General features: G+C 61.4%; 1 protein-coding gene across 1 annotated transcript; it reads left to right on the forward strand.

The window, feature by feature from the left end:
• Positions 1 to 4015: 4015 nt before the first annotated feature.
• Positions 4016 to 5616, forward strand: LOC117009058 (inhibin beta C chain-like). The gene is made up of 2 exons (XM_033083239.1): positions 4016 to 4319; positions 4865 to 5616. Exons 1-2 carry the CDS (start codon positions 4016 to 4018, stop codon positions 5614 to 5616), a joined length of 1056 nt encoding a protein of 351 aa, XP_032939130.1.
• Positions 5617 to 10414: the final 4798 nt, after the last annotated feature.

Here is a 10414-nt window from a genome sequence, read left to right on the forward strand (position 1 = left end):
AAATTGTCCTGTTGGGACCAGTAAGGCACTGGGGAGCCCACCCTGCAGCCCCCAGTACAGCAATGCCATGGGGACATGGCATCCATGGAATTAATCCAGATGCAGATGTGACACAGACAGGGACAGACATAATGTCCCCTTGGTCTTGTCCAGGAGGGGACAGATGTGCTGGAAGGATCCTTTGCCAGAATCAACAGCCCCTGAAGCAAAGGTTCAAGCACACTGTGCCAAGTGCCCCCTGGGCAGGTCCAGCTCGAGGGGTGGGAAATTCTGACAGTCCCTTCCCTTGCCTTGAGAAGAGTTAATGTTTAATTCCCAGTCTCATGGCCCATTCCCAGCCAGGGCCACCACTGGTGCTTTTCTCCCAGGAACGAACAACAGGGCAAGAGGAAACGGCCTCAAGTTGTATCAGGAGATGTTTAGATCGGAGAGGAAGGAAAATTTCGTCATGGAAAGGGTGGCCAAGCCCTGGAACAGGTTGCCCAGGGCAGTGGTGGAGTCACCATCCCTTGAAGTGTTCAAAAACATGTGGACGTGGCAGCTGGGGACATGGTTTAGTGGTGGCCTTGGCTGTGCTGGGTTAATGGTTGGGCTTAATGATCCAGGCTTTTCCAACTTGAATTATTCCATGATTCCATGATTCTGTGATTCCATGTTTCTATGGTTCCATGATTCTGTGATTCCATTATTCCATGATTCTGCAATTCCATTATTCCATGATTCTGTGATTACATGATTCTGTGATTCCATGAATCTATGGTTCCACGATTCCACGATTCTGTGAGTCCATGATTCCATGATTCCGTGATTCTGTGATTCCATGGCACCATGACTATGTGATTCCATGATTTCATGATACCATGATTCTGTGATTCTGTGATTACATGATTCCATTATTACATGATTCCGTGATTCCATTATTACATGATTCCGTGATTCCATTATTACATGATTCCGTGATTCCACGATTCTGTGATTCCATGGTTCTGTGATTCATGATTCCATGATTGCATGATTGTATGATTCTGTTATTCATGATTCTGTGATTCCATGATTCCATGATTCCATGATTCCATGATTCCGTGATTCCATTATTCTGTGATTTCATGATTCTCTGATCCATGATTCCATGATTCTGTGATTCCGTGATTCCATTATTCCATTATTCCATTATTCTGTGATTTCATGATTCTCTGATCCATGATTCCATGATTCTGTGATTCCATGATTCCATGATTCTGTGATTCCGTGATTCCGTGATTCCGTGATTCCGTGATTCCGTGATTCTGTGATTCTGTGATTCCATTATTCCATGATTCTGTGATTCCATGATTCTGTGATTCCATGATTCCATGATTCTGTGATTCCATGATTCCATGATCCATGATTCCATGATTCCATGATTCTATTATTCCATGATTCCATGATTCTGTGATTCCGTGATTCCATGGTTCCATGATTCGGTGATTCTGCGATTCCATGATTTCATTATTTCATTATTCCATGATTCCATGATTCTGTGATTCCATGATTCCATGATTCCCTGATTCCATGATTCCATGATTCCATGATTCTATTATTTCATTATTCCATGATCCTGTGATCCCATGAGCCACACTCAGGTGCTGCTGCAGGAGCTCTTGGGGGGTCCTGCCTTAGCCCAGCCAGCTGTCACCTCCAGGTCAGGTCACCGGGTGCCACGTTCGCCCCAACGGCCACGGGGTCAGAGGCCCTGGAGCCATGTGTGCAGCAGGTGCTGGGCCCAGGGGGACCTTGGGGGGTATTTTGGTCAGGTCAGTCCCCGGGCTTTGCTTTCTGGGAACCGCTTAATGAACAACACAATTATGCAATGGGTGCAAGAGCTCTGCGCTGACCCCTGCCCCAGATCCAGGGGCTGGAGCGTGCTGGGGTGCACAGGGTGTGAGGAGCTGGGGATCAGATCAGCTCTTGCTAAGCTGGAGGTGGAATTGGGGTTCATGGGGTGCTGCCCCTTTGGGGACACCCTGCTCCCAGCCTGGAATGGAGGGTGGGTGTTTTGGAGAGCGTCTCATCCATTTTCCCACACTTTGTCTCCTGTTTCCTGCTGTGCCACAGCCCTAGCCCTGGCTCTGGGATCTGGCAGGGATTGGGGAACACAGGACAGCAGGGCAATGGGAGTGGGGCACAAGGAGCATGTCCAAATTGGAGCAGGTACCCAGGTATTTGGGAGGGGACCTGAACATGTGTAAGTGGATAGATCATGGAATCTGGGATGGTTTGGGTTAGAGGGACTGTAAGCTCATCCAGTTCCACCCCTTGCCATGGGCAGGGACACCTTCCACAATCCCAGGTTGCTCCAAGTCCTGTCCAATGTGGCCTTGGACACTTCAGGGATGGAACTTCTCTGAGCAACGAGTGCCAACCTGACAGTGAGGAATTGCTTCCCCATATCCCATCTAACTCTGTCCTCTGCCAGTGGGAAGACATCACCCCTGGTCCTGCCACTCCAGGTGCTTTAAGAAGTTGCTCCCCATGTGGGAGCATCTTTGCCTGTGAGCACGTGTGCCCTGTGCCTGGCTGGAAGTGCCACCTGCTCCATCCTGCTCCTGCCTGCAGGACCCTGTGGGATCCATGCTCCCAGGCCAGCCTGTGCCCACTCTTTCCTCTCTGTTGACATTCCTGGGCTATTCTGGGAGCTGCCAGCAGGCCCAGCCAGCTGAGCCCTTTGCCCCTTGCTCTGTGGTTGCATCACCTCCGGTGGGTGCTTTTTCCCAGACTCTGTTTACATGGCACCTCTGGCTTGGCCAGGGCCAGGGGCTCCATGTGGTCAAGACCTTGGAGTCGGTGCACGGCGCGGTGGGCACAGGACATGCCGGAGCACTGGCCTGGCAGGGCTTCAAGTTCTCTGGCTTCCCTGCTCCAGCTGGGCTCTGCCAATCCCCCAACACCGTGGCATCTTGCATCACATTTTTTTTTGAAGTTTCCGCCAGCCCCTGCCCTTCCTCATCCTGCACATCCCACTCTGAAGAGTCCAAGAAACATCTTCAGGTTGATGTGACACTGGCTGTCACCTCCTGAGTCCTCAGGACACATAAATCCCCTTTTTACTGTATCAGAGGAGGGTACAGAGTGCACGCATTCACTGGCCCTTCCCAGCTCTGCCCTGGGCTGAGGATGGATCAGGGGTGGGCTCAGACCTCCAAACTGAGAGTGACAAAAGCCCAGAGATGTGACAGTCACCAGGAGCTTCAGGGACATCCCAGGAGCCCTTGATCCTTTCTGGATCCTCTGTCAGCACCCAACAGGACTGTGACTGCCAGGACAGCTCAAGGGTGCCCAGGCTGGGGACAGGTCTGTGGGATCCATGGATGGGCAGCTTGGCTGCTCTGGTGCTGGGGCTCCTCCAGCAGCCAGGATTTGCCTGATCCCTCACTCCCTGAAGGTTTTGGAGGATCCTGCTGCCTGTACTGAGGGGCTGGCTGGGATTTCTCTCCCCCATGGCAGAGCCCAGCGCACACAGAGCCCCTTCCCCACGCAGCTCTGCACATTGCTCTGTTTGCACACACCCTGTGAACCTCCCCTTACCCCTCACTCGTGTCCAACCCACGCGGGCACGGCGGGGACCGGTGCTCGGCCCCCCGTGCGACTTCTCCCGCAGCGACCCCACGGTTGGCGAGGACCGGGAACGGGGGAGGATGGGGGGCTGCTCACCGACCCCCCCGCGGGGAGGCGGGGGTGGGGTGCTAATCCCGGTAATCCCCGACGGGACGGGACAGGCAGGTGCGGCGGCCAATAGCGGGGGGCGGGGGGGCGGCGGGACCGCCCCCGGCCGCAGGTGCCCAAAGCGGGCCCCGCCGCACCGCTCCCGGTGCCGCTCCCGTCCCGTCGGCGCCGCTCCCGGTGCCGCTCCCGTCCCATCGACGCGCTCCCGTCACGCCGCTCCCGTCCGCTCCGTGCCGGTCCGTCGGTGCCGGTGGCGGTCCCGCCCCATCAGTGCCGCTCCCGGTGCTCATCCCGTCCCGTCCGGTGGGCGCGGATGGCGGTGCGCGGCTCGGGCCCGTGGCTGCTGCTGATCGTGGTTCTGTGCGCGGCGGCCGAGCCGCGCTGCCCGTCGTGCCCGGCGGCCGTGGAGCGGCGGCTGCTGGAGGAGGTGGCCAAGAAGCAGCTGCTGGAAAAGCTACGGCTCCGCGATCGCCCGCGGCTCGCCCACTCTGTGCCCCGCGCCGCCGTGACCCGCGCCCTGCGGCGGCTGCAGGCGGGAGGCGCCCGCCGGAGCCCCGATGTTACCGGCGAGGAGGAGGAGGAGCAGGGATACGAGATCATCAGTTTCGCCGAGACAGGTGGGTGCGCGACCCCCGTGAGTGCCCACGAGGTCCCCGACGGGGAGCGGGAGAGCCCGGTGAGCCCCGGGGTGAGGGGTCCGTGTCCTGCGCCCTGGGACCCCGAGGGACGCGCAGCCCCGCTGGGTGCGGGCTGCGCGTAACTCGGGAGTCACCGCATCTGTCGCGCATCAGTGACATCCCGGGGCCGGGATGGAGACGTGGTGCCTCTCCTGCTCCTGCCTGTGGACCCTGCACCCGAGGGGCTGCAATGCCGGTCCCCTGTACCCAAAAACATGAGGGTCCCCAGGGTACCTGCGAGTCCTGAGTAGTTTGAGTTGGGAGCTGCAGAATTAACTTGGGGGGCTGGAAATACTTTCCAGTCTCACCCTCAAAAGCCCCGTGATGAAGGGGCAGGTGAGAACTGTCCCACTTCTGCCAGGCAGCCTGGGACAGCTCCTCCATTCTGGAGGCTGCATTTCCAGGGCGAAACTGGAAGTCTTGGCTCGCTGCACGCCCGGGGAGCATCCCCCAGCGCTCACCTCCTCATCCCTTTCTCCCCTCAGATCTCACATCTCCCTCCAGTTTGGGGCTGCAATTCCAGTTCAGCCAAGCACAGGACCAGGACATTCGCATCCTGCAGGCTCAGCTCTGGCTCTACCTGCGAGTGCCCCGGGCCAGCCTCACCCTGAGGATCTTCCTGGCCGGTGAAGCCGGGGCCGTGGCGGGGGGCAACCGCACTCTGCTGGGGGAGAGGCGACTGAGCACGGCGGGCAGCGGCTGGCGCTCCTTCCCCCTCCTGCCCGCCCTGCAGAGCTTCTTTGAGGGGCAGAGCCGGACCCTGAGGCTGGAACTGGAGAGCCACGGGGATGGGAGCGATGTCATGGCACAGGTCAACGCCAGCTGGTCCCACCAGCCCTTCCTGGTGGCCAAGGTGAAGGTGAGGGAGCCCGAACACCACGTGGCCAAGCGCAGCCTCCGCTGCAGCCAGAACTCCAACCTGTGCTGCCGCAAGGATTACTACGTGGACTTCCGTGACATTGGTTGGAACGACTGGATCATCAAGCCCGAGGGCTACCAGATAAACTACTGCGTGGGCCAGTGCCCTCTGCACGTGGCAGGCAGCCCTGGCATGGCCTCTTCCTTCCACACAGCCGTCTTCAACCTCGTCAAAGCCAACAACGTCCAGGCATCGGGGAATTCCTGCTGCGTGCCCACGCGGCGCCGCCCGCTCTCCGTCCTCTACTTCGATCGCAACAGCAATATTGTCAAGACTGACATTCCCGACATGATTGTTGATGCTTGTGGCTGTAGTTAGGGCTGGGGGAGCTGTGCTGGGAGCCCCCTTCTCCAGGAGTGTCCCTCTGGTGGAGGGGGAGGGAGCTGGAGAGCTCCATGAGCTGGAGTCAGCCCTCGGTGCAATGGACCCCTTTGGAAAGGCTGGGGGGGAGAGGGGCTCGTCAGGGGGAGCAGGGGGCTCTGGGGACACATGGGACAGAGCCAAGGACACGTTGGACTGCCCAAGTCTGGGCTGTGGATGTTGATGACTGTTCCCAAGCTGATCCCACATTTCCTGGTTGGTTCCAGGTGGTTCCTGATTCCCATATTCTCCTCGGTGTGGGGGTCCCCTCTTGGTTCACATTCAGTGTCCGATGAGGGGTTGGGATGTGGCTTCCTTGGGGGCAGAGGGAGATGCACAAACAGAGCTGCTTCCTTCATGTGGAAATGTGGACAAGGCAGTCCCACTTGTTTCCCTTCTGGAATAAACCTTCCTGCATCCATTTCAGGCCTGGTTTTGGGGACAGATAGAATGGGACACAAATAACAGGCCTGGGAAAGGAGGATGAAGGGTACAACTTCATCAAGAACCCCAAAACTGCAGTGACAGGATAAAGTTCTCTGGAGGGTGTGGAGCTTCCAGGACCAAGCTTCCAGGTCCTGTGTGCTTCCCCTTTCCCTGGGTTTGTGTTTTCCTCCCCTTCTCCCACCAGCCAGGTCTCCTCCAGCCTGGTGCCTCTTGTTCAAACTTTGCCTTCAAGACTGCACTCAAGGCACAGATTTGGTTTGTGCCACTGTTTTTGCAGCTATTCCTTTCTCAGTTCCTGCAGCCACTGGGACTCCCTGGTGCTCCATTCTCTCTACCAAAGGTCCCACTCTGCCTTCCCCTTCCTCATGCACCCACATGGCCTCTGCTTTAATTTATTACACAACATTTTGGTGCAGCTTCCCAAATAAATGGGTAGAAATGCAAAATCCAGGCTCTGGCTGCTTTTTCCTGGGACCACCTGCATGGATGGGGGTGAGGGAGGGGGGTCCTGCTTGGCCAGAGGGGCCCAGATCCCTCAGGCACTGGAGCTGGAATAGCACAGGAGCTGCACAGCACTCCCGTACTGGGAGATGTGGGGAGCTGTGGGGTTTGGGGGGCTCCTGGCATGCTCACAAGGCCTCTCTGCAAGTGGGGTCCCCAGGAATCAAGCAGGGGCTGGGAACCAGGCATTGCCTCCCTGGGGACTGGAGAGGGGTGGTGTGCAGGGGGAACATCAAAGGGCAGGTACTGGGAGGCATCACCCAACTGGAAAATGCTGTTCCCCACCTGGAACAATCCCAAATGGAGCTCTGGTCACTCTGTCTCCAGGGGGGTGATTTCAAACGCTGAGCTACAGCCAACCCCCAAATCCTGGCCCCCAGTGCAAAGCCCCTGACACTGTCCACCCCCCAGTCCCCCTCGTGTGCTCCCCTAAACACCACCCAGTGACCCCAGTCTCCGTCCCATCACAGACAGAGGGTCTGGGGTTGGTTTCCTGCGGGATTTGGGGTGGGATGCTCCTGGAGAGGGCGGCAATGCCCCCTCTCATCCCGCCGCGATCCCACACGCTGGCCTGGGTCCCCGTTGCGCAAGCGCCCGCTCAAAGCTCAGTTTGGGGCTGTTTTATCTGGGGACAAACCTCCTTGATTTCCCAGCTTGGCCCTGCCAGTGACCAAAGGGCAGCTTTCATCAGCCAGGGCAGCGGGCAACCCCCGGGGCACTGCGGCCGTTACTGAGCTCCCAAAATATCCCCGCTGTGGGCAAAAGCCAACGGTGCCTTCAGGATGCCTCAACCTCCCGGGCACTGCCACAGCCCCGGGCCGTGTCCTGGGGGCACGTGCTGCCCTGCACACGCTGGGAGCTGGATCTGCAGGGACTGTGTGTGGTGTCTGCAGGGACATCCTGCTCCCCTCCACATCAGCATTCCCACACCGAATGCATCCAGCCGCGTGGATCCCACCGAGACGGCAGAAATGTGATTTGTGTTGTCACCACGGGAAGTTTTCCCGTTTTCCCCCGTGGCAGTGAGCGTGTTCCCGTGTGGAGGGGGTGTCCACGTGCGTGTGTGCGATGTGCTGACTCACTGACACACTGACACACTGCCCCCACAGCGACGTGCTGAGCTGGCCATGATGGCACCGCTAAATCCCTAATCTGGGGGATCATCTAATCCTGCTCTGAGCTGCTTTGACTTTCCCAAACAGGAGACCGGGATTATTCCTGAGGTGGGGGGATGCGGCAGGGCCGGGGTGTGATGGTTGAGAGCTGCTCCGAGGGGATGCCCAGGTGTTGGTTACACCCAGGGGCTGGGAGCTGCTGGCAGAAGGGATCTGGGACAGTCTTGCCATGCAGATGATTCCGTGAGGAGAGGGAGAGTGGGCTCGGGGCAAGTCCCCGGACCCCAAGCAGCTTATCCAGAGTGACACTCATCCCAGGGGTAAAGCTGCTGAGCCGCTTATGGCCGTTACAAAACGGGGATGGAGGCAGTTCCTCACCTGCACCACCCCCTCACCTGTACCACCCCCCTCACCCCTGCCCACCCTTCGGGGCTGCTGCGGTGGGACTCGAGCCATGGCAGAGTCTGGGGGTACCTCAGGACCCCGCTGGCTGCTTCCCCCTCCTGCCACAGGATGGAGTTGACCCTGCAGGCGTTGTCACCTCCCCCGTGCGCTGGGGGCTCCCCGGGGAGCAGAGACCCCTCCCTCATTCCCTCTCTGGTGAGGGGGCAGCAGGGAAGGAGCTGATCTCGGATGATGACAGTGGGGAGGGAAACTGAGGCAGGGAATGGGTTCAGCTGGGAGATGAGGGGTACCCAAATGAGGGGTACTGAAATCCTGTCCTTGCAGTCCCCGCGCTGCCCCTCTGCCCTGGGGGTCCCGGAATCCGCCCCCGGTGCACGATGACACCGGGAAACAGGGGACAGGATGATGCCGGGCACACGAGAGATCCTGGCGGGGTAATCCCGGTAAGCGGCTCCGGGGTCAGCGGGTGCGCGGCACAGCCCCGGTGCGACACGGGCGCGACACGGGTGCGACACGGGCGCGACACCGGCACGGGGAGAGCAACGGGAGCCACCGGCCGCCACCAGGGGGCGCTGCCCCCCGTGCGCTCCCCGGTCCAGCCCCGACCCCCGCCCGGGACCGGCCGGGACCCCCGGAGTGTGGGGGATGTGTCCCACGAGCGTGCGTGGGCTGCAGGGCCTGACCCCAGGGTACGACCCCGCGGGTGCGTGGGCTGGAGCGTGTGACCCCTGTGCCCCCCGAGAGGGTGCGCTGCGCTCCCCGCGTGTGCGTGTGCAGAGCAAAACGGGCGGTATTTATTTCAAATAAATATTCGTAATTTTGGGGTCAGGGTTAGGGTTAGGGCTGGAAGTGTGACCCCGCGTGTGCGTGGGTTGTGTCCCTCCACGTGGGTGTGGGATGTGCCACGGTGGGTGCGTGGTCCTCGTCCCTTGAGTGTGTGCGGGCTCGTTGCGTGTCCCCGGGCTGTGCCTCCTGCGTGTGCGTGTCGGGGGCTGCGGGGTGTTCTCCACACGTGTTCGTGGGGCTCTGCGCCCCGCGTGTGTTTGTGTGCGGGCTGTGCCCCCTGCTGTATAACCCGGCTGTGGCACCCGCGTGTGCGTGGGCTGGAGGCTGCGATCCCGCTTGTGGGTGGGCTGTGCTCCCGTGTGCGTGTCCCCGGGCTGTGACCCCGCCGTGTGTGACCCCAGCTCGGGTATGGGCTGGTGGCCGTGCCCCCCTGCCTGTCCGTGGGCTGTGCCCTCTGTGGGCTGGGGAATGTCACCCCCACCTGCGCGTGGGCTGTGTCCCCCGCGTGTCCGTGTGCGAGGGCCGTGCCCACGCTCGCACACACGTGTGCACCGTGTGCGCGCTTCCACGTGCACGCGCGATCCCTCACACGGGTGGACACCCCTGAGCGAGCACTGGGGTCCCCCACACACGCTCCCCGTGTCCGCCACGCGTGTCCCCACCTCTGTGCGTGTGCTCTGCCGTGTGTGCGGGACCCGCCGGACACCCCGCGGACACGCGTGGGGTTCTGCCGGCCGCGAGCGAGCGGGACCGGTGCGCGCGTGGGGGGGGTGCGCGCGGGCGCGGGGCCGTGCGTGTCCCGGATCCATCCCGGGTTTTCGGGGCCGCCGCTCCCGGCCGGGGTCTCCGTCCCGAGCGCGATCGGCGCCGCCGCCGCCGCAGTTGGCGGAGCGGGACCCGCCGGGATCCGCCGCCCCCGCGGGGCTCCGGTAACTTACTCCGGGCGCCCGGGGCGGGCCGGGGGAGTGCGGGGGGCGCCGTCCCGTCCCGTCCCGTCCCGCCCCATCCCGGCCGCCGCCGTCCCCCCTGGATGTGCCGCTTCTCTCCCAGACCGAACCGCCGCCGCCGCCACCGGGGGAACGGGGGACACGGAGCCGCCGCCCCGCCCGGGGCCGCTCGGAGCCCCCCCGGAGGTAGGAGCCGTCGGGCGGGTCCGGGCCGCGGGATCCTCGCTCTCGGGATGGCGCCGATCCCTCTGCGGGCCGTCCCGTGGGCTCCGCGGGGGGACCGGGACTTTCACCGGGGCTCCCGGCGTGGGGGGACCGGCCACGCGGGGCGGGCAGAGGGGATCGGCCCCACGCGTGCCCCGTCACGTCCCCTCGTGCTCCCGCCCACGTCCGCACGCTCCCGCCGCGCTTTGAGCGCCCGGTGGGTGGGAGATTGGGTCGCTGTGTGGGTGGGCTGGGACGGCCGCACCGGGCCGGGGGAGCCGCTCGCTGCCCGCGGAAGGGAGGCTGGTTCGGGGCTGGGGGCTACTGAGGACTGCCGAGTGCTACTGGGTG

Source organism: Catharus ustulatus, chromosome 31 (genome assembly GCF_009819885.2).
Source record: "Catharus ustulatus isolate bCatUst1 chromosome 31, bCatUst1.pri.v2, whole genome shotgun sequence".
NCBI classification, from domain to species: domain Eukaryota; kingdom Metazoa; phylum Chordata; class Aves; order Passeriformes; family Turdidae; genus Catharus; species Catharus ustulatus.

Excerpts from the sequence above, each read along its gene's own strand:
- LOC117009058 (XM_033083239.1), top strand. The coding sequence starts at position 4,016 with ATGGCGGTGCGCGGCTCGGGCCCGTGGCTGCTGCTGATCGTGGTTCTG. Across the intron at positions 4,320-4,864 it reads CATCAGTTTCGCCGAGACAG|ATCTCACATCTCCCTCCAGT; the intron begins GTGGGTGCGCGA and ends TTCTCCCCTCAG.